Here is a 25,364-nt window from a genome sequence, read left to right on the forward strand (position 1 = left end):
CAAGGTGCTGCGGAGCAAATCTAAGGGAGCTTTGTGGTGTGCATTTAGTGAAATGTTCAGGAACTTCTAAAGTCGCTCTATAGAATTGTGGAATGTAAATTAATATGGACATTAGAAGTTAAGCCTTGTGCTATTACAGTTATCTGGTCATAGGTAGCTTCAGCAATTTTATTACCCATATAATTTACAGTGCAAAGTACTTTATACAAAATATAATTTACTAATTGTGCATAAGATCTGGTTATACAATTACAGTATTGATACATACCTGATTCTGCAACCTCAGCAATTGGAACCCCTTGCTCATAAGCCATGAACCCAAGAACAGAAAATATGGCAAAACCAGCCACGAAGCTGGTACCACTATTCAAACAGCAAAGCAGGATGCAGTCTCTGTAGAGTAAAGCAGACATTTCCCAATCAGCTTTATAAGCACTAACATTGCTCTAGATTTAATTTAGCATCTAACATTCAGCTAACGAATTGTACTGACTGCTGACAATTGACCGTGAAAATGAACAGCTGTGACCAGCCTATGAAGATATGAGCACATTACAGTGTTTTCTTGTCATAGTTAGATACAATAATATACAAGTGATCCCTATCACACACTGCAAAACTGTAATTATATCTTAATGGTAGGTGAATTAGCTTATGACTGAATGGACCCTAGTTTGTGCATGTGTGCGTCCATGCGTGCGTATGTATGTGTGTTTGCACATGTGTGGAAGAGAACTTAGGGGGAGATGTATCAAACATTGGAGAGATAAAGTACCAACCAATCTGCTTTTGCTGTTTATTGTGTTTGAAAATGCCAGTTAGGAGCTGATTGGTTGGTACTTTATCTCTCTCTAATTTATCTCTCTCCAAGGTTTCATACATCTCCCCCTTAGATTGTAACATCTAGCGGGCATGGATTGAATAATTAAATATTCTCCGTAAAAGGCTAATAATATGGCTGCACTATATTAATAAAGGTATGGTTATTTCCATTGTGCAGTAAAAGTGTTTGTGGACACTTATTTGGCGTTACTCTCGATAATCCCTACCAGAAATTCTGCATTATTTCTCCCCATATAATAATAACAACTATTATCTCCTGCATATGGATTAACAACAAGTGGGACTGCCACTTTAGTCACTAGACCTTGTATTTGGACTTTAAGTGGCCCATTTATTAATGATCAGGTTTGAGACCTGATAATTATAATTTCTTATCTCAGCAATAAGAAATTGTGCAATGTTGGCATGTATCATGAAACACATGCTGGGTAGCAATCACTTTACTTTCACTTTCCAGGTGTAGCTACACTTCTTCTACACAATAATACCCTTCCCAATGTGTCTGCACATGATGCTACCTGTAGCAGTTATTATTGTAGTTATTGTAACTTCCCAAAGCTGTCAAACATCCCAAGCAGATGGCGTAGGAGAAGAAGATTTGTGTTCCAGCATCTACCCAAACCTGTAAGCAAACAAAGTAGAGAATAAAATACAATTAAAAAAAGACTGCCAAAAATGGATGGGAAATGTTACAATTATATACAGTAATAAGAAGAGCAGCAAACCTAAACAGCTCACCACATTTGGTTAAAATAAGGCTGTACAGACTTTTGTAATGAAAATTTGACAACATAAAAGCAAAGTACATTTTGACCCACATAGGGAACAAAGAAAATTTCTCTGAACCCGAAGGACTGATATTTCTCTTTGCATAAACAATCTATTTGTAGTTGAATGCCAAGTTTTGTATGTACCTATCAAGCATTATTAGCATAATACTGATGTGCTGCATAAATTCAAGGCAAACACAATTTCTATAGTTAAATAAATAAATACAGCATCAAGTAAGCTCACTGCTGAATATTTGTACACATACTGTAGGAGTATATATACTACAGTGCTGGTTTTTAGAAGTGGAGATGTTGCCCATAGCAACCAATCAGATTCTAGCTATTTTTTTCTAGAAGGTGCTAGATAAATGATAAGTAGAATCCCATTGGTTGCTATGGGCAACATCTCCAATTCTTTAAACACGCACTTTAGTAAATATACCCCTTAGTGTGAACGCTTTGTATTTCTGACCTAAATAATATAAAACATTTAGTCTAGCACGTTCTATGTTAAGCATTCTTTCCTTACACCTGGACTGTTGGGAGATTTTCTGTCATGGTTAAAATATTGAATGTGCAAAGAAGACATTTGAATGATTCCTATCCAGTGAGCTCAGGAACAGAAGAGCTTCATACTGTAGACCAATCAGCTATATCATTAAAACCAGTGACAGGTGAAGAGGCCAAATTGTGATGGCTAGATGGGTCCGAGCAGCTCCAAAAACATCAGGTCTTGTGGAGTGTACCCGGTATGCAGTGGATAGTCGTTTCCGACATAAAAGTGCATGATTTGTGCACGATTACTGAGCGATTGCACGATTACGATGTCGTAATCGTGCAATCGCTCTGTATTATCGGCATGTGGATGTGTGCCTTAAGGGATCATTCCTTATTCCAGTCATAATAATCCATATTGCTATTAATGTCTATGATGCATTTGACCAATAGAGAGCTTCAGAAGCTATTTTTACCAAAGCAAATATTTTTTTTTCTACTTTTTACTAAACAATATCTAAATAAATATTATAGCATATTTGTAAGGAACATATCTCTCTCTCTCTCGTCTTCTTTTTCAAAGTAGCAAAATATATATATCCCATCATCAAATAGATCAATGCTTTGATCCACGCAGGGATCTTATTCATGATCACAAATTATGCCATATTCATGATCACAAATAAATATATATTATATATATATATATATATAAATAAAGACATAGGTGCTGTGTATATATAATATGCAAATACTACTGTATATATACTCATGTATATATATGTATATATATATATATATATATATATATGTAAATATATATATAAAATCTAAAAATGATGAATTTAATATTGTTGGATGTATATATACAGTTGCATGTAATATATACCATTTTTTCATGAACTTTTCATTGTTTACCAAAGTATTGCATTAATGTTTTGGTGACTATGTAATGCATGAAAAGCAAATTAGAGATCCATTAAAATTTGTACCACTAATAAGCATCTAAAGGACATGTTAGTTTTCATATTTTTTAACCATTCTGTACAAACATACTGTATATGTAAACAAGCCATTAATGTTGGTCTTAACATGGAACTAAATGTAACACAAAACAGATACAGTACTACAAATCAATAAAAAATAAAAAAAGTTACAAATTAGTGCATTATTTTGATACATCAGATCAACAATATACAGAGCAAACACTTTCCTTTTCCTTCTGGAATAAGTGTATGAGAAGCAGGCTGTAACTGACATTAAAAGGTATATTTACTAAAATGCCGGTTTTTAGAACGGGAGTTGTTGCCCATAGCAACCAACAAGATTCTAGCTATTATCTTCTAGAAGGTTCTAGATAAATGATATGTAGAATCTGATTGGTTGCTATGGGCAACAACTCCACTTCTAAATTCCCCCAGTTTAGTAAATATACCCCAATTTGCATTGTATACCCCTAGGTGTGGTAGAAGTAGAAAGGATGGAGGATGCTTCATCTCTTGCTCCAGTACCAGTATTTTCAGTTTCTGGGACCCCTCTGTTTCTTTAATTACAGGAGGAAGCATACAGTGATTATCTGTGTTTCCCCACGTAGTCACTATGCTGCTGATAATGAATAGGGCATGTTCCCTAAAATATGCAAATTGGTTATGCTCATGCCCACACAAAAAGTGTAGATATGTGTCTATCAATTCATCCAACTTAGCATATTTACATAATTGCGTTTATTTTTGTGAATATTTTTATAATTAATGTATTTTATGTCATTGCTGGAAATGCGTTCATACTCATGCTATGCATGTCCGTAAGAAGAACACTATGACACTCTGTATATAAAGGCTCAGGGGAGGGCATCATGCCAATCTTTAATGGCATTATCCATGATGTTGCATGTGGAAAAGTCTTTCTCTGATTGTCTACTCTTTAAATATTGTATATTAAGTGATGAAATAAATTAGAATAAATTAACATATACATATAGTACATAGCTCTGCAAGGACAGTTTGCTTATTTATAAGTCAGTGACTTGAATGTAGAATGGATTTTCCTTTAAATGCGGCAACATGCAGTGATCAACTTTTAAATTATTTCCTGACTAGAGAGAGCTATTTGGACATCCAAGGAAATCTAAGACATTACAATTTACAGCCTCGTTTGTTTGTTTTTTGTATAACTGAATATAATAAATTCGGTGGCACATCTATTAATCTTTATGTGTCTAGCAATCACCATACTCTCTTTTATCCATGTAATATTATTACCGACACATCCCTCCACAATATATTCAATATAATCAGCCTTTTGTCACACAATGCAGATAAATAAGGAACAAAATGGCAACAGGCTTTCTCCATTCAAGTGAGTTTGCTTAATACTGTGACTACAGAGGCACGTTGTTTTATTGATAACATGTTTTCTTTCTTCCTTTAATATTATACGTGGTTTTCCATTTCAAAAGAGGATTAAAACAGCAATTTGGTTTGCCTCAGTGACTTAAATGGTTCCAGCGCTGTCATACTGGATAAGGCACAGCTGATTACATCTCAGAGATTCACCACTTCTGGAAAACCGAGCGTCTTTTGACAGACAAGATTTCTAATGGAAGCAGAAGCCAGGAGAAATCATAGGTCAAGTGAAAACGAAGCTTCCTCCTAAAAGCAAAGAATCTGGAAATAGAATAAAAGTGCTGTACTAAAACTGTATCTGTAATTGTGACAGTGACCCGCCACCAGGGGGTGTTATGAAGCTTGTTCTTACCTGCTAATATTAAAGTGAACTTGTTACCCACACATAAGGGGAAAGCATTTTGAGAGCAGAACCAATATGTACGATAATTTACTAGTACACTAGGAACTAATAATGCAGCAGGGGCACAAAATCTGATATTTTTTTAGCATGAGAAAAGTCTCAGCAATATTCTGATTTATACAGGTGTTAGGCAACGGGATGCACTTTAAACATTGACATATCTATAATGGGTGCAGCCTGCACTCATATAATCAGGGGCACCGAGAGGGGGGGAGCGGGTACAATTTGCCTGGGCTTCCAGAGGGGTCCGGCCGGGGTCCGGGTCCGGCGCCGCCACCCCCTCCTTCCTGTTTCCCTCGCAGCAGCCCAGCACACTGTGTGCTGGGATGCACTGGGAGATTGCTCGCGGCTGCTAAGTAGCAGCCACAGCAATCTCCTATGCCTGAGGGGGGGAGCGATCACACTGATCGCGTCCCCCCTGGCTTTGCGCTGGGCTGAGAGGCTCACAGCGCACCCTCCCTAGGGCACAGCGGCACTGCAAAAGTGTTTTTTTTCTCAAGGGGGCATGGCCACGCCTCCTGCGAATAGGCCACGCCCCCTCTTTACCTGGGCCCGCGGCGCTCTCTACGACCTTGCATATATTTACACTTACCTCTCTAGAGACCTTATGCAGACATAAATCATCCGGAAATTGGCACTGCGCCCATCTTCCTAGAGATTTGCGCATGCGCAGTAAAGATGTCTCCGGTAACATGCGCCACAGTCTACTGCACTGCTGCCTCTCTGCTCCACCTCCAACTGCGACCTAACCTCTTTCCTATGCTCGCCTCCAAGATTTCTTCCGCTGTGCCCCCCTCCCCTGCAACTCTCTCCCTCATTAAGTCTGACTTTCTTCTAGTCTCAAGGGGGGAAAGATTTAGAATCTGCACTGGATCATAATTATATGTATTTGCCCAAATATTAGACCAACCTATTAATATTCTGTTTCAAAGAAATGTTTGTAGGGAAATACTTCTATTGATTGGTGGTGCACCATGGAGTGTTTGAATCAAGGCCCTTTGCCAAAAATGGAACGCCTTAAGGTGTGGAAAAATCTTGGCCCTGTGTAGCTCATTTATATATCTAATGTTGATAAAAATTTATTTTTGTTACCCAATTAAGGCCCGTATTCAATTTGAGGCAAAAAGTCCAGACTTTTCGCCTGCTGGACTTTTCGCCTACTTCGCCTATTTTCCAGGCGGAAATGTATCGCGCGCGTGCCCGATAATCCCCGTATTCAATTTCAAAGGACGCGAAAATGGGACCCGGCGAAACTTGGAGTGGCAAAAAAAAATGGGAATTTTCAGGAAAACTTCCTTTCACCCCCCTAAAGATGTCCAGACATGGGGGATCACTATGGGTACCCATTTTTGCCTACTTAAGGGAAGTCGGGTTTTTAAATAGCCGCGCAGGTGCATAAATGCGGCTTGGAGAAGGTGATGAGGAATAGCATTTAGCAATTTTTTGGGGGTAAAAAAATAACTATGCCCTTCAAATTTGGGGTACATGAAAATGGGAGCAAGCATATTTTTAAGTCCTTAAAATGATTTTTAAAAGTTCTTCAAAAATGCACCTGCCGCTACTACCCGCAATGAAGAAAACACCTGCCGCATACTTGGGAACCCTTCTGGATTGAATTTAGCTATTTTACAAGTGTCTTCCCTATTTATTTATTTTTAACCCCAAAATGTAAAAATAATTTTTGGGTGTCCTGATTTTTTGTTTTTTTTTGTTTTTACACACATTGTTTTTAGGGGTCATTCGCAGGGGTGCAGGCTATTTATTATAAGCCTGCACCCCTAAACCCCAATTTGGCACTTTTTTTCGCCAGCTAAAGGCTGGAGAAAACTTATCCCCGTTTTTTTACATTGACTTTTCGCACCGGTGAAAAGTCTTTGTGATTGAATACGGGGATAATTACAATAGGCTAAAATGATGTCATAGGCGATAAATTATCGCCGATAACGGGTTTTCGCCTGGAATTTAATATGGGCCTAAGCCACAAAATTTTGCATAGTTATGCATGAAGAACGTCCTTAACCAACCTATCATTCAGAGGAAATAAATGACTTCTCGCTGCACAAATTCATGCACAACGGAGAAAGACCAGGTGCAATATATGATAACAGAACAGGAAAACTGTCTTTTGTGCTGCCAGTTTGTGTCTCATAAATAACTCCAAATGACTTCTTGTTGTTGAACATCTTGTATATTTGTTCAATAATTCCTAAGTGGTAAATTATGACCTGCCTTATAGAATTCTGTAACGTCAAGGCTCTAATCTACTATAATTTATGCCAGACAACTGCGAAACACTTCATTTCATGTATCTCCATTTGGCAGAAATTGAATTCCAAAGTACTGTACTTTTAGCTTTGATTAAAATGTGCTGTTTTGTTGATTGATAACATGTAAAGTTCACTATCTACAAGGTGAGATGCTAGTCACATACAGTAATGCAATTCTTTGTATGTAAAAAATATCAGATTAATAGCAGAGAAAAATAATAATTTTATATTAAAAACTGCACCTCCCTCTCTTGCTTAAAGGGACACTAAGGTGTATATTTAGTATAGTGCAGGTTTTTAGAAGTGGAGATGTTGCCCACAGCAACCAATCAAATTCTAGCTATTATCTTCTATAAGGTGCTAGATAAATGTTAAGTAGAATCTAATTGGTTGCTATGGGCAGTTTCTCCACTTCTAAAAACCCACACTTTAGTAAATAAACCCTATGCCTTGAACATATATTTATATATATTATTTTTCAGCAGGAACAAGTAGGAACTCAGGGCTCAATTCAGACACGCTCGCTAGATGCGTTCGCACGCAGCAAAAGTATGCAAATCCGTGATCGCACAGTAAGGCATTAGCACGCCCACTATGTCTTGGATCATGCGATCATGCTGTGTATGCAGACGTCCACCAGCCTTTCTTAAGACACTTATGCACTTATACACGTCATCTCCAGGAGGTGTAAGCAACCATTGGTAACATTGAGTACCATCGGATGCATATGCAGCACCTGTGGTTGACCATACCCTACCGCAAGCACTGCGAGCGCTTCAGTGTAAAATTCAGCCAAATGACATGTACTATGACGCTACCTCTTAATTATGCACGCCTCTGAAACGGCGTTAAGATGCTCAGGCACCCCTGCATTCGCACCACCACTCCCCCGTTTCCATCGACCAACTCCTGTCACCACCCACAAATGGCTTGTCCTGTCACTCATTCAGCCGGGCTGTCTATGCGCAGCGATCGAACGCTTCCCGATCACTCGGACTGGTTTGCGCACGCACACTGCAATGCGTATGCATGCGCACAATGCAAACATTGGCAGTCTGAGTGCGAACGCTTCCTAGTGAGCGGGTCTGAATAGGGCCCTCAGTTCCTCAACCTCACATTAACTGACAATGTCCTTGCCTAAAATTTATTTTCCATAAGAGAAGTTTTATTTTAAAGGCCCTTTTGAGTGCCTTATTTTCTAAATACTGTATATATGTATATATAGTATATATTCCATAGACAAAAAACCTTACGGTTTCACATGTCCCATTAAGGCTTCACAAAACCTACTGAGTTCCTGCCACTCAAACTTAAAAAAGCAATGAAATTCCGATCATTAAGGCTGATGCCTTAATGGACGTGTTCCTTGCACAATACAGATATGTTATCCATCACATCCTGTGGTTAACTGCAGATTCAGCACTGTCACAGAGTGAGATTGCTGTCACTCACAAAATGCACGGTCTGAGCAGTTATGTGGCACATACATCCTACTCATTGCCCACAATCTTCCCATTCGTTCACCACAACAATCCCACTGGGTTCCAACATCCTTTTCACTCCATACATCCATCTCCATCAGAATACACAATGAGCTCCCTAATTTCTAAAGCTATCATACTCTGTCTATGCATGTACACTATCTGTGCCTCCATTGTCTTCCCCAATCCCTACAGCTGTGCGGTCTCCTAACTGTGCTAGTTCTTTATTCCCTCATCTGCATCAAATTGTCTTTCCCTATCTGCACCACCCTGTCTTCCTGCATCCGTGAAATTCTATTTAATTCCATCTGCACAACTATCTTCCCTCAGCCACACCCCTCTGTATTCCCCTCATCTGTGCCAGTCTTTCTTCCTCCATCTGCACCACTCTGTCCCCCCAACCGTGGCACTCTGTCTTCCCCTCATCCGCACCAATCTGTCTTCCCCAATCCCTACTGATGTGTGTTCTCCCATTGTGCTAGTCTGTATTCCCTTATCCATACCAAGCTGTCTTTACCCATCTGCACTGCTCTGTCTTCCCGCATCCATGCCACTTTGTACCCCCCATCCATGTCACTCTGTTCTCCCAAACCATGCCACCCTGTCTCCCCCACATCAGCACCACTGTTTTCCACCCATCGGCATCACTTTGGCTCCCCCCATCTGTGCTGCTTAATCTCCCCTATCCATGCCTTTCTGTCTCCCCCATCCACACCACTCTGGTTCTTCCCCCATCCACCCCACTCTTATCCCATCTGCACAGCTCTATCTTCTGCTCAGACCTCAGTTGCATAGACTGCATGTGTGTATTCCAATGAGCACACAATTCTGTGAATTAGCAGCTCCACCATTTTGTGAGTGACAGCAATCCCACTCTGTGAGAGTGCTGAATCTGCAGTAAACCACAGGTTGTGATGGCATATCATATCTGTATTGCGCAAGGAACACGGCCATTAAGGTGTCAGCTTTTTTAAGTTTGATTGGCAGAAGTTTAGTAGGTTTTGTGAAATTTCAGATCATGTCTAAGAAGCCTTAAAGGGACATGTGAAATAATTTATTAACCATCAGGGATGGGAGAAGCAAACCGGGCTACCTGCAAGGTAGAAGGGCAACAAAATGGTACACTAGTGCTGGTGGTGGAGAGGACATCACACAGGAGGTGTTTTGGGGGTGCAGAGGGAGAGACGGCTGAGGGGGAGGCTGCAGATGGCAGCAGTGGAGCAGTGCACAGGGGCAGCAGCAAGGGTGCGGAGCAGTGGCAGAACTGGGGCAGTGCACAGGTTCAGCAGCAGGGGACAGAAAGGCACACTGGCTCTGATGGTCCCAGTCCTGAACTGCTTCTTAAGGCCCCTACACACGGAATGATGTGCTCACGATGTGATATTGTGAACGTTTTCCCTTGAACACTCCCCGGCACTCCAGGACACGATATGGTGCTTAAACAGCACATTTTGTCTTAAGAACTATCATGCAAGATCTAAATATAGCTGACTGCATACATGGATCAGTGAGATCCATGATGCAGGCATCTGTGTAAAATAAATGATTTAGAGATGAATGCATGGATCACTACAATCCGTGTGGCTTGCATCTGAAAATAAAAAATCAATAAGACACAGATGCATGGATGGATCAGTGAGATCTGTCCATGCATCTGTGTTAAAAAATGAATAAAAGTATATATATATAAAAAAAAAATGTGTCCCCCCCCAACCCCAAAAGAACAACCAGCTTCAGGCTCTGGAGACCCATACTGGTTATGCTAAATACAGGGGACAAACGATGTAGGGATCCCCTGTATTAAGTGCAACCAGCACTGGGCTCTGTGTTGGTCCTGGTTCTGGGAATACAGGGGAAAAAATAAATAGGGTTCCCTTGTAAATTCCAAAACCAGCACCAAACCAAACTTTTTCTAGTGGGGGATAATGCCATAGCAAGGGGCGCCCATTCACTGGGTCCCCCAGCCAAAGCATCACCCCTGACCGCTAGTCAGCACAGGCCAGAGATCCCTGGGGAGTTGGGGACCCCCCCTGACAGCCCGGGGCTATCCCTGGAACCTCTGGCCGGTGGGTGCCAGGTTGATAGTGTAGTGTGGTGTATATGAAACGTAAAATATTGTCTTCTGCCAGTAGGACTACAGGTCCCAGCAAGTCTTCCCTGCATGCTGGTGCTTGGAGAACCACATGTACCATCAAGTGGGGGATTAAGGGCCCGCTGGTGCCTATAGTACCCCTGTAAAGAAATATAAAAATAAAACAAGAACTCTGATTGTTGTAATAGTTTATTTTCCTGCACTTTCACCTGTGGGGTGGCAGCCTTTAAGCTCTTTTACATGGCTGCTGCCTCCCCCAAGACTACCACGGCATCTTCACCTGGAGGGCGCCGCCCATCCAGGACTTCCTTGGCATCTTCTTTCTTTGGCAGCTCTTCTCTGCCATTGGAATGCCATGCCGTTGCCTCATGCTGGCTTATATAAGCAAGCCGAGGGGGTGGCGCGATGACATCGCAAGCCGGTATTGGCTCGCGATGGCCATCTTTAAATTTAAAAAATGACGCTGAGGCGCCATTTTTGAAATTGGCACGGAAGTAACCTTAAGTTACTTTTGCGGTTCTCACCATTGTCAATGGTGGGAACCTTTCATTGGCTGAGAGGCAGGAGGCTCGTCTGTCTCAGCCAATGTGTGTTCCGCACCGAGATATCTGTAGTGAAATCTCGGTACAGAGCTGTCATTCGGGTAGTACTGTCCTTAAAGGACAGTACTAATGTACGCAAAGTTAATTTTTTTGTTTTGCCAAGACCCCGGATTGTCTACTTTGGAATGAAGAAGATGTGATCCACGCATAGAAGGAGGTGAGTAAGTATTTTTTTTAGTCTGAAGGTAATTGTATACTTTATTTTTAATAATTTTGTGCCTTAAACAAAGTTTGTGTACATGGAACCATCAAAAAGCAAAGGTTTCACTATCTCAGTCATGCTAAAAAAATTTCTGTATTTCAGAATATTCCATATTTCGGAATATTTGTATATTGTACCGCAAAAGGTGATCTGCAACAACTCTCCTGTGCATACGGAAATAGCCCAGATCACCTTCTACATCATATTGGCCCTGGACTTTTAAATGCAAACAAAATCTTGGGCAAGGGGTAGAAAAGTATCTGCCCCCCTGCCCCCCTGAGCCAGTAAAGGGCAGGGTCCCATGGTTCATGGTCTTGTCTGGAGACTGATAGATAGTCAGAGGATTATCCCTAGTCCGTTCCAAGTTCTTTCATATCCAATAGATAGTGTTGCAAGGTCCATTCTGATTAGTAAGCTGCCTAATAAATGCAGTTCACTGTAATACCAAACTACAACTCCAGCGCGATGTGAGACAGTGTAAGACTGCAAAAGTGGTAAGTACTTAATTCATGTCACATATATATATATATATATATATATATATATATAGTTACTTACATAGATATATATTTATCTATGTATTTATATACTGTATGCACACAAATATAACTGTTTGTGTTTGGGGTGTGCAAATTCTGATAAAAAAAGTTTTGTCTCCATAGTTCATAAACAGTCTTTAAAAGTATATTTGTCCCCCAAAAATTATATTTATATACATCTAATAATTTTTGGCTAGAGGAGCCTGCACACTGCACGTGAGGAGTGTCAAACGTCTGGATTTTTCTTTATTGCTCCTCTCCCTGATGTCACATTGAGATAATACATACATTTCTTTTTATGTGACTAAGATATACAATATTGAAAACACAATCCAAATTCATCCTGCAGTTTTTGCGTGATGCTGGAATGAACAGACAGACAAAAATTCTGAACATTTTTTTTTGTCTCCGTAGTTCATACACATTCTATATGCATGCACAATAATTGCAACTTTATTATAAGTATAGATAATGATCTTAATGCGGTAATAGGTAGGACTGTGAAGCACACTTGCCAATTTTTTACTTCTGCCCAGGACTAAAGAGGATGAGTACAGGTGGGAGGTGCAGAAGTCATGGCACAGTAGATTGAATCATTGCGGCACTGTCCCCTCCTGTACTATGCCACAATTTGCAGCATTGTGCATGGGTGATGCATCATCCAGCCACTGGCTTTCTTTTTGTAAGTGGGTAGATCCAAAAGGCTGGTCTACTAAGGCAGTCATGCTTTAATATGACTCCATTACACATACTGGCAGCTGGAAAAGTTGTTCTCAAATTTAAAATGTGGACGTGCTTCAACGTGTGCACAAGGCAGATTACTAGCCACATTTCTGCATAAAAAGTATATTGGCTGCCTTTATTATTGTACTATCATCAATGACCTTTACTGTTTGATTCAATGTTCTGCCCTGGTGGCAAAAAAAATCAGTTGATGCATTTCTATATGCTTATGCTGTTTGTAACTTTTTTAATAGACCTACAAGGCTCTAGCACTGTAAACAGACGAACCACAGTTAAAGTTTTAACAAAGGGAAAGAAAAATTGGATATTTAGCAAATTAGTAATTACAAAAATGGTTGTAAATACTTCAAACATTGTGACAAAAACCCTGGAAAGATTTTAAAGGGGACATATATATGCCCCAGGTTTTTAGCTTGTATCTGGTAGACAGATGTTGATTAGCAGTCTTGATTGCCTGGCCACCTGTGAGAAGCTTATAAAGGGTGTATCAGTCTCTGTAGTCAGTCTCTCGCTGCCTGGGGAACAAGTCAGAGGCCTGTTAAGAGACATTATGATTACTGAATGTAAGTGCTGTGCTTAAGACTTTCTTTTTGTGAGAGGGACGTAAAAAAGGGAATCATTTTGTTTAGTTAGAACTGGGCAGACCAGGAGTAACTTTTATTTTTTGGTTATTTATGTGCTGCTAATAAAACTGTGGGATACTTGTACAAATGCCTAGACTGGTGTTCTACTACTTAGCTGTTGCATGTAAAGTGCAATCATTTACCCCAGGAGACAGCAAAATTACCCTGATCTTACGACACACAATCCACCTTAAATCATGTATTAATAAATGAAAGTGGACAGTTTATGGGTAGTGGCATATATGTAGCAGTGAGAGGAGGCTATGTATAATGAAAGCACTCTAATTCATCTATTACTGAGGTAAGGTTACTTTATTTCATTGGCAGCTAGGTATCGGCTGTTTCCCTGCTATACCTCGCCCTCCATTGGTGAGGTGAAGATATAGAGTGCAGGTGTGAGAAGCAGGAAAACTGAGTGCTACCTCTTGTGGTGTATATGCTCCTGGCTGCAAAGAATCCCTAGATCTTTTTTTCACAGCACTTCTTCATATATTAAGGGCCTGACACAGAGTGACAGCTTATCTTGTAAGAAGTATGAATAGCTGTAAGCATGTCTTGCTGTTCCTGCGCCATATCAATATGCTTGGCTTGATGCCCAAATGCAAACGCCTCATCCCAGCACAGTTACACATCCCCACTCACAAGTGGAGATGCATATTTATTACATATGACCGCACTTGCGTAAACTTGGCTCCCGAGCATGCGCAGTGAGAATACACGCAATATGTACTCCGGAAAAGGGCATAAATTCAACCTAACATGAGGTTACTTATACCTGTAAAATATAAATAAATAATGCAATAAGAATCGGGACGTCACCAGTTTGTAGTGTAAAATCTTGTAACATAGAAAGTTACCAATGAGGACAGCCCTGCAGTTCTCTATGATTATATTTTCCGATTTTCTAGTGTTACTATCACCCTGACTATAACAAAGCCAAGGTTTGTGTATAAAACTCCTACAGTATATCATGGGCGCTTGTATACTCTTTTTATTTTTATTGTATCACGACGAAGACCTAGGTCCTGATTCAGAGGCGCACGCTATTTGCTGCGCTCGCTCTGAATCAGGGCGTCCCTTTTTAAAAAAATTCCGGCCTCCAGGCAGCTTGTACAGGTATGGGTGACCACCCACAGCTTGTGCGAGCGGCCTGGCGATGGTTGTGATTATCGCGACCATTGGCATTGCGAGGAGACCCTTGTGGTAGGGTCTCAGCACTCGCAGTGCCAAGTGGACTTCCTGCTCTAATAGAGCAGGAAGTACACTACTGACATCACGAGTGATGTCAGTAGGGCCGCCCACAAACGGCAGGCGTTCCTTTGGGAATGCCTCCGTTTCTACAGCCATCCCCTCTTCCCGCCTACAAAACGGGGCGAGCTGTCGATCAACATCGACAGCCGCCCTGTTTTTTTGCGAGCCTTGGAGCGAGTTATATCTCACTCGCTACGGGGCTTGCTCACGCACGTTGCACACGCCGCACGTGCGCATTGGCCCACCATTGACCCGCTTGCGAGCGCAATGCGCTCGCGAGCAGGTCTGAATCAGACCCCTAGTTTTCTCAACCTGAAAATATACAAACAATGGAGATATAAATATTAAATATTACAAATAAATTGTACCTGTCTATTTGGATATTTAGAACATAGGTAATAGCAACAAAACATTGCAAACAACTCATGATTCCAGCATTGTAACCTATACATACTGTAATAAATGTTGTCTCAGAAATGTCCCCTCTCAATTTATTCCATGACATCTGACAGTTCACAGATAACTAATCAGTGATATTTCAACATAATAATTTTTTAATTAATTCTGTATTTTTTCCACTCCCACTTTTATAATGTGCCAAATAGACAAGAAACAAGAAACACAATCTGAAAATGAATTAAAGCTAATTGCCTCACACACTCCAAGTTTTCTGATCAAAAATATTTTGACACGTATAGCTCATGATAACAGCCATGTAATGTGCTTGCAGTCCTGCAAGCTGTTCAGTAGCAGATTCAGTACACAGGCCCTGGGTGAGTGAGACTTTGTTGCTGAGCACTGTTCTATGATGGGTTTAGCTCAGTCTACAAATACAGATTGGGATTTAGAATGTTGATTAGGACACTAAAATGTGATATTTTATATTGGAGGACAAGAAATCAAAATTATGTCCATTTTACACATACTTTGGACCAATTCTAACATTCTAACTTTACGCTAGGGAACAGTGTCAGGCTTTGTACCTCCCCCAACTGCCCCTATTTTGCTTAAACAGTCTCAGGTTTTAAGGGGAGTGGACACGAGCATGCCCCATTGTGACACAGACATGTCCCCAGTGAGCCATGACAACATCCCCTTTTCACCAGTGACATGCGGTGAGATCAATGTCTGGTGAGGCACACATGGAGATGGGTCTGAGTGCTGGGAGCCTGTGTCACCCCCTACTCACTGTAACTCTCCCCTCACTACAATAAGCTTCAGTGTCCATTGATTCTCCTACCTGCAACACTGTCTTCTCTTGTTGCTGATGACTGAGCTGAGCTCTGATCTCTAAACACTGCAATGCACTTCCTGGTCATATGACACATCCAATGTGTCCATCAGTGCTCTAGGCACACTCTCCCCATTCTCAGAGGCATGCCTCTATTAGCACTCTTTCTGTGCAGCTTACTGCCCATGGTGTGGTCCCCCGCCCCCAGCTTTGCAAGCAGTGTCTGACTATACAGAAGCGAAGCTGAGCTGTTGCTGCCTCATCTCTCAACTCACTGCAGTCCCAGGGAGCTCCACAAATATTAACTATTAAAATGATTAAAATAAACAAAGAAGATGTTTATAAGTTATAAATATCTTCTTTGTATTATTATAATCATTTTTATATCAAAGCTCAGGCGTATGTCAGGGGAGGCTCTGCTTGCCCTGCCTACCCTGACTGTATGTCCCTGCTTCTCACCTGTTCCCTGTACAGATTCTCCATCTCCAAAAGTTGGGAGGTAATACTCATGTCGAGTCAATGATGCCCCTGTTTCCTATTAAAGCCTTAGGCAGCATTCTCATTAATACAGGTTCAGCCCAAAAAAGGTTGCTTCTACTGTGCATTAGCACTTGGTATAATTTAAGGGGCTTATTTATCAAACATGCCCAAAAAGACTGATTTTTAATCACAGTGATTAAAAATATTTTTCTGGTCGAATTTAACTAAAGAAGAAAATGCAGCAATACTTGGCAGCGGTAGTAAGCAAAGGCAGGGAAGTAACTAGGGGTGTGTTAGAGGTGCCTCCGCCCAGGGTTCAGGGCCTAGAGGGATGCATCGTTGCTGCCCCATGACACATGTATTTGACTAACAGGGTGCCACAGCCTAGTGTGCCACTGCTGCAATCTCCACAGCATCCTAGGCTCAACTTCTTCCTGGTCCTACCCCTTCATTGTGACATGGGATTTTTAATATACATTTAATTAAAAAAAGATTCACTTGAATAACAAAGATTTTTTTTTACTTTGTGTAGCTTTAACTACCGCCATCCTGAGATGGTGACATCGAGTTCCAGTCAGAATGTTGACACTTATTAAACATTCACAAATGTTGACATGGTTAAAATGTCAACATGTTCATAATAGAGATGTGTGGTTTGGTTCTCTAGAAATCTGAATCCACCCAAAGCTAGTGAATCCAGACAGATCCAAATCATGGTTTTGATCTCCTGAGTAGATTCGGACAGATCTGAGTCGCAGTTCTGATCTTCCCATGGTTTGGAATCAGATTTTAAATTCAAATTTCAAGTTTTGGACTGCAAGAATTACATGATTTTAGCTGTTTTCAAAAAGTTTTTATCAATTTAAAAAAAAAAAAACACTTGAGGGTGGTTTTGCTAAACCAAAACCAAAACACGAAGATGAAACCAGATCCAAAACCAAAAGCAAAACACTGGGTCCACACACATCTCTAGTTCATAATGTTAACAATTAACATGTCAACAACAGAATGTCCACAGTACATTTTGTGTTATTTTTAGGGTTAGATTTAGAGTTAGGGTTAGGTTTAGGTATTAGGTTTATCCTTAGGGTTAAGCTAAAATATGCAAACTACTGTATATTGACATGCTAATGTTGACATGCTAAAGGTCATCATTTTACCACGTCAACATTTGTGGATGTCGACATTTTGCTTGTCGGCCTAATGTCTATGTCGACATTCTGGCATTGACATTCTGAATGTCTACTTTTGAAACCACACCCGGCGACAGCATAGGAGGACTTTCCTTGTTAAATATGTGGTAACTAAAAAGCATGTGGGAGCTATCGCACGAGAGTCCCAGTGATGGGCACTGTTACTGATACCTTGCGATATCCATTGAAGGCTGAAGGCTGTGGGGCCTAAAAAATGGGGAGTCGGTTTTTAACTAGGGATGTGCGCCAACCCATGTTTTGGTTTTGGATCTGTATCTCTTTCAAGGTTTTGGATCGGGATTTGGTTTTATAAAACCACCCTTGTGTGTTTTGGTTTTGGATCTGTATGTTTTTCCAAAAAAATATATAAACAGCTAAAACCACATAATTTGGGCCTGTTTTTGTTCCTACAGTATTATCAACCTTAATAACAATAATTTTCAGGCATTTCAACGCATTTTTAACCACCTCACAGCTCACAATATTGATTTCACTATTTTTTACCAATATAGGCCAAAGGCTGCAGCGAGCTGGCTGGCTAAAGTAAGCAACAGAGCAGCGGCACAAACACACGGCAGTTTAAAAAAATATAGGACATCTATGAAACATTGCCACACAGCAGTGGCAGACAGGATGGCAGTTTAATAAACTATAATAATGTCAGTGGGCAATGCCCCAATTTGTGGAAAATATAAAGAAAAGAGGTGCAAGATGTGTGGGATATTAAAAAGGACATGCACAGTTTAACAAACCAAGCACTTTAGCGACAAGGACTGACACTTTCGTCACGGTCATTTTTCTGGCGTTCTGTGCATGTGCAACAGACTCTGGGCACACTCTAGTGCCCCGAGTCTACTGCTTCTGCGGTGGCCGGCTAGCTGCGTTAGTCGGCTGCCGGCCACTAGGAAGAGAGGAGGGGGCCCTGCATGGGGAATGCACATGGGCCCCCTCCTCTCTTAAGAGGCCCCAACTCCAATCATTAAGAAGAAGGTGGATGTTGAGGGTATTGGTGTTGGTGGTGGAGATTGCATGTGCTGGTCCAAACTGCTGGTAGCTGCAACTGGACTGCTTGTTATTATTTTACAAATTATTATTATTTTGTTAAAGAAATTGCATGAACTTGCTGCAAATGATGTAACAGAGAGGAGGTGCCTAGATGGTTAACATCCCTTCCTCTGCTAACTTTGGCTTTACAAATGGTACAGATGTCTTCACAATTGTTGTCAGAATTTAGATTAAAATAATTCCACACCCAAGATGTGGCTTTTCTGGCTTTCTTTTTATCACAAGCAAGATAAAGTGCAACTAGTTGACAGCTGTTATACTTCCTCTATCAAAGGCTTGTTTAATAGTCAATTGTTTTTTTAAATTACTACTATTAGTAGTCTTTTTGGTCCCTTTCTGGGTTGAAGATCCACCCCAGCAGCAGCAAGAGGTGTAGCACTCAAGAATCCTTCTGATGAATCACGTATAGGAAAGGAGTCAGTCATGCTTATGAAATTGGATGCAGCAGGACTACTTCCGATCAGGAATGAGAATTTTGATGATGCAGGTGTTGGTGGTGGTGATTGTAGGCGCTTGGATCTAACAGAGAGAAGGGAGCAGCTAGATGACGCTGGAATGATTGCTACGTTTTTAGCCAAAGTTTCTGAATTTTGCAAACACTTTGGAATTTGATGAATGCACTGCAAGTGACGTAACAGGGAAGAGGTTCCTAGATGGTTAAAGTCCTTACCTCTATTCACTCTTGCTTGGCAAATGTTACAGATGGCATGGCATGGATTTGGGTGGAAATAATTCCACACATGAGCAGAGGATTTTTGTGTCTTTTGCCCCGGCATGACAAAGGGCTTTTTCTTACCATGGGCAACAACTGTTACCTGTGTCAAAGCTGGAATTTTGCGAATGGCCGCCTAAGCACCATTTTAGATAAACTCACACTTTAGTATATGTGGCGATATTACTATTAGCATCATGCGATTGCATCTGTGACCATTGCCATAAGTTACGGTGATTCATCAAAAGCCCATTTCATGACTTTACATAGTTTGGGTGCTCTGGATAAAGTGTGTATATTATTATAATTCCCCTAAAGGATATATTTCAGAAATGGCTGTACAGTATGTCAAAACTGGATTGCATTAGCTAAACAGAGCAAATGGCCACGTGACAACTAGCCTGTGTAGACAAGCTTCATGGACATAACGTCTGCTCTCACTCCAGGTGGCCCTGCTTGAATACAGCAAGAGGGTCGTTTGTAACACCTTACATTAGCAGGCTTCCTAAAATAAAATACCTTCAAAGCCAAGAGTGTTATCTGAGGTTTGGATCTTGTAGCTGTGATAATTTGCATCCACACAGGCCCTGGGAGAACAAAGACCAGTATTTTGGAACCTGAAAAGGGTGGGGGCTGCTGGGGCATGAGCGAGTCATGGAACTATAAGGCTCAGCATTCCACACTACTAGGTGTTCACTTAGTTTAAGTGAGATTTAAGTGCACCATTTCTCATACACACATTAATACGCACAATTGCGCTGTTAACTAGTCACATATTAGCGAATGCATAAGACCCTGTATGAAAACGCTGAATATTAGCTCCATGCACATGCATCTGCCCCAAGTTAACTAGCGTCTTTACATCAAACCCCACATACTCACACCTTACATATTCACATACAAGGTTCCATAAGCTTTAAGGTATAAGATTCAAGTATGCACATTTACTATAATTGCTATGAAATAAAGGTTATTTTGTAACTAAGGTTTTATACGTGATAAGTAAGCCATGTTTGGAATTGTACTGATGCGTACTCTCTCAACAGTATTCCGGTAATATCGATGGAGAGATCGCAACATGCATTCTCAACTTATGGACCGCAGAGACTTCAAGCAACAAAATGTACATTATATAAACAACTGTTAGGATGTTGCATGAGGCAGGAAACCAGAGACCCCCAGTTGTTAGAGGCTGGGTTGTGTCTATTTGAATCAACCTGTTAAATGCCTTGTAACATATGCCCTCTCCTTTAGGACCAATGGTATTAGCAACAAACTTCTCTATTGTGTTGTTTATTTCTGGGGGGTATAAATATGTGTGCTCTGACCCTGGGTTCCTAGTGTTTGTGCTGAATGCTGATTGACGAGGGGTTTCTTGCTGATGCCTAACATCTGGACCAGAGAGCGCTGCATATGTATAATTGTACTTGGGTCTGTATAATCTCTTTGCGCTAAGATTATATGAGGATCATAGCGTGTAACTGCTGTACTTTTACTTGAGTAATACTTTGTGCTTTGGAACCACAATAATTCTAGGTCTGGAGTCTTTATTTACTGTATGACTGCGTACGCAAATTAGTGTCATCCTTAGAGGTTTATAGGTAGGATATTAGAAGGTATAGGCAGGGGTATATAGAGGTTCAAAGGCAGAATCCTTAGTTGGGGGCTCATCATGAAGTCACTTACCTACTCACACGGCACATATGGTTATCGATATCTCAGCAAAGGGTGGAGTGGCCACATGCAGGGTTTACCTGCAACCGCTTTGTGCTGAAAGATCGCTATCCATTTTCGTGTGAGCCAAGGAAGCTGACTAGAATCCAGGGACAAGAGAGGAAAAAGTTTGTTTTCCTTTATTGATAGAAGATAACGTTTAAAGGGATGCCACAGTATTGAGCACGCGGCTGAGTCACAATTTTGCGCACAGTAAAGACGCACTTTTGTGTACGCAGCTAAAAAGTTGTCATACGGTTGTGTGGTAGTCGCATTATTCTGTATGTGACTGGTCGCACAATAGCGTATACGTACTTCCGGTTGTGCTGCCACGTGTTTAAATAAAGCTGTTGAGGTTTACATTTTTCAATTGTTATCAATATCTGGGTTAACGTGTATTTTTCTGCACAGGAAAAAGTGTGTAACAGTAAGTATTTGTTGGAAGGGGTAACTTGTTCCCTACAGTTAGAGGTACCGTATGACCTTTAAGGGCTAAGCGCTAGTCACTCGGTAAGCAGCTTACCATTCTATACACAGTAGCAGGTGTACATGTTGTCTTTGTTGTAGAGAGGTGCGTGGAAGTAGCCGACATAAACTTCCATAGGTGTGGAAGTTGCCTTACTAAATCTTATCCGGGTGTGGAAGTTACCTTTTTCAAATCTTATCCAGGTGTGTGGGCGCTGCCATTTAAATCGTCCACAGGTAGGTGAAAGTATCTTGATTGTCTTTCACCAGTTTAAATCTTTATTGAAAAACATAGGAGTTGTCTCAGAAAGGGGGCAATGCAAACAATAGAGATGTTAGACAATGATGTGCTGCTAATGGAAGTGCCATTTGGATCGGCCTGTCGTATTATGCATACTAAGTACGGTACTTATGTGATAAGGTATTGTGATGTATGGTTTAAAATGACGATGAAAAGTGTTAGAACGTTTTCCAGAATTGGTAGTTTTGATAAAAATGTACTAGATAATGTCCGAGATCTCATCAGTCTGATGTGCTCCTGAGAGAAAAAGACAAATATTATGAATGTTTAAAGTTGTGGCAGCATGAAGGGGATGCGTGGCTTAAAAATGTGCAAGCGACGCAAACTAGCGTTGCGAGCGCATTGCCAGAGAATACATCCGTGACGCTAAATTGCAATATGGTCGAGCCGCAAAATGGCGCTCACGTGCAGCAAGGTAGCGTTGTGGAGAGTATTGTCAGCAGTTCACGCTCACCACCCCCACCTTATGTGGATGGAGGTGCAAGTACAGTTACCAAAAATACCCATAAAAATGTAACAAGCAATTTGTACCTTCTCTTAAGCAACCATAAAGAAAATGTTTATGATGTGGATGATGAGCCTATTGTAATGTCTGCTATTTCCCATGCTGTGCAAATGATAGATGCTGCATAACAACAATCACGAGTGGTGCCGCCATCTCCATCGGTAAGAGCAAGGGCAGTGCTAACACCCTCTGCACCCGTAGAGGAAGTTGTTAATACCATACGTAGCAGCAGCAGATTAAACCCCCAGCCAGGTAACAAGGTCAAAGGTAGCAGCATTGCCGGTCTGCATCCCATTCGGACAATAACCGTTCCGAATGGAAATTCAGATGCGAACGGTGTAGTGCCCACTAGGGAAGTAGTAATGCATTGTCCCTGGACAAGAGCAGAACTAAATTCCATCATGAATGATTTCCCCGATCCCAAAAGGAACTAGCCAAATGTCAAAGATTTCTGAGAAATTTGGGTAGTTCTCATGAGCCAACTAATAAAGTTTGGCATGTGGTGTTAAGGGCCTGTCTACCACGCAATACCAATGTGACTAAATTTATCACGGATTGTGTATTGGATGGTGACGTTACCTTAACAGACCAAGTAAACCAAGGTAACATTTCCCGCATTGTAACTCAATTGGGTATATATTTTCCAATAGTAGTTAACTGGAACAAAATTTTCACCATTAAGCAAAAGGAGAGTGAATCTGCATAAGATTATTTTGACCGGGCTCTGCAGGCTATCACCCAGTACACTGGGTTAGAAGATATTAAAGATAGCACTCACCACAGGGAATGATAGTCACGGTACTCATGGACGGTCTGAAAGAGAATTTAAAGACTCGGGTTCAGACCTCACAACCTGGCTGGAGGGGAGTCACAATAGATACCCTCATAGAATCTGCCATAGAACATGATAAAAACATCTCAACGAAGAGAGAGACCCAGAGCGAAAAACTAATGGCTGTCAGTATACAAGCTCTGGAGGGAATGACGGTAACATCACAGCCAACAGACACACTCGCATCTGCACACACACTTACACCTGAACAGTTATATGCCCTCACTAACCCCATGCAACAACAAACACAGCTCTATTCCACAAACCCTATACAACCACAGGTCCCATACTACTCACAAACCTCATATCCCCCACAATACCCTTACCCTCCCTATCCACCACCTTTACCCCTCTGCTCAAACCTCACAACAACACGTGTCTCACCCGATCCATGAACATGTTTTAATTGTAAACAAACAGGAAACTTAAGTAGAAACTGTACAGTAAAAAGAGTAGGAACCCCAAATCAGGGAAGACCTGGACATCCCCATAAGGGATATGCACAGAGACCAGCAAATGTCCAGCAGGCACCAGCTCCAATTGTGGCCGTAAATGCTTTATTGGAGAATGGTAGCTAATGCTAGGGGTCAGGTCATACCTGTAGTCTACAGATAGTCAGGTGAACGGGAAGTACTAGGGAAGAACCGGTCATGATGGTTGATGTAGCTGGTACTGAATATCCTTTTCTTGTAGACACATGGGCGACCAGGTCAGTGATAAAATCTCCCATTAATTTACATGTGACCAACGAGACAGTACCAACAATGGGTGTAACAGGTAAAGTGGAATATTATCCTTTAACAAAGTCCACAGAGGTTACTATTGGGCCATTGCATACCAGGCATTCTTTCCTTCTGGCTGCTGAGACTCCTACTAACCTGCTGGGTAGAGACTTGTTATGTAAGATGGGATGTGTTATATATTGCACCCCTGATGGTGTATTATTAGATATCCCAGAGAGAGTTGCACATGAGGTGCGGGATATGTTGGACACTCCGCAAAGGATAATGTATCACTCTACAAGTTTAAATGAAAATCCATCTCAGGTAGATGAAAAGTTGTCCCAAATTCCAGATGCCCTTTTGACTAAGGATGGACAGGACATTGGATTAATGGCAAACGTAAGCCCTGTAATGGTAAATTTAAAAAGCGGTAGGCAAGCTCCAAAAATTCCCCAGTACCCACTAAGACAGGAGGTAGAATTAGTGGTTTATCCAATAATTGAGCGATTATTGCAACAGGGAATTTTAGTTCGTACAGCTAGTGTAGCCAACAGTCCCATCTTCCCGGTGAAGAAGAGTGGTGGGAGGGGTTATAGGCTGGTACAAGACCTTAGAGGTGTTAATAAGGTAGTAGAGAGCCAATTCCCTGTATTGCCAAATCCAGCTGTCATTCTTATGCAGATCCCACCAAATGCAACCCACTTCACTGTCATTGACCTCTGTTCTGCTTTCTTCTCTGTGCCTCTCCACCCTGACTGTCAGAATCTATTCGCATTTACATACAGAGGTATACAATACACATGGACACGGTTACCCCAAGGTTTTATAGACAGCCCCAGTATCTTCTCCCAGGCATCGCACGACTGTTTACAATCTTTTCAACCTGCCAATGGATCTGTTCTAATTCAATATGTGGATGATTTATTGCTATGTTCTGACTCATTTATGTCATGTTTGAATTATACTAAACTTTTGTTGCTTCATCTCTTGCATACAGGACACAAGGTGGCTAAGGACAAACTACTGCCGTGCCAATCCAGAGTAAAATATTTGGGACACTGCCTAACCCAGGGGTTACGACATCTTACAAATGATAGAATCCAGGCCATACAGAACATGACACTGCCGCAGAATCAACAGCAAATCCGTACCTTCTTGGGAATGTGTGGATACTGTAGAATGTGGATCCCAGGTTTTTCCATTTTGGCCTTGCCTTTACTGGAATTAGTCTCTTCCTCAAATCCCGATCGTGTCATACACACAGAGGAAACAGAGCAGGTTTTCTTAATCTTAAGGATAATCTGACAAAAGCTCCTGCATTGGGAATACCAGATTATGAAAAACCTTTTGATTTGTATTGTACGGAAGCTGATGGTTGTGCTGCAGGTGTCCTTACACAAGAACATGGTGATGCCAGTAGGCCCATAG

The 25,364-nt window shown here is 41.2% G+C and overlaps 1 protein-coding gene across 1 annotated transcript in view; it reads right to left on the reverse strand.

The window, feature by feature from the left end:
- Window positions 1–25,364, reverse strand: part of SLC6A11 (solute carrier family 6 member 11) — a 293,906-nt gene that overhangs the window by 38,645 nt on the left and 229,897 nt on the right. The window contains exons 8-9 of the mRNA XM_088472769.1: window positions 1,362–1,465; window positions 269–393 (exon numbers count right to left, since the gene is read on the reverse strand). Of these exons, the coding sequence (XP_088328895.1) occupies window positions 269–393; window positions 1,362–1,465 (229 nt within the window). The remainder of the gene's footprint in view (window positions 1–268; window positions 394–1,361; window positions 1,466–25,364) is intronic.

This window comes from Taudactylus pleione, unplaced genomic scaffold, assembly GCF_031769625.1.
Source record: "Taudactylus pleione unplaced genomic scaffold, aTauple2 ptg000128l, whole genome shotgun sequence".
In the NCBI taxonomy this organism is placed as follows: Eukaryota; Metazoa; Chordata; class Amphibia; order Anura; family Myobatrachidae; genus Taudactylus; species Taudactylus pleione.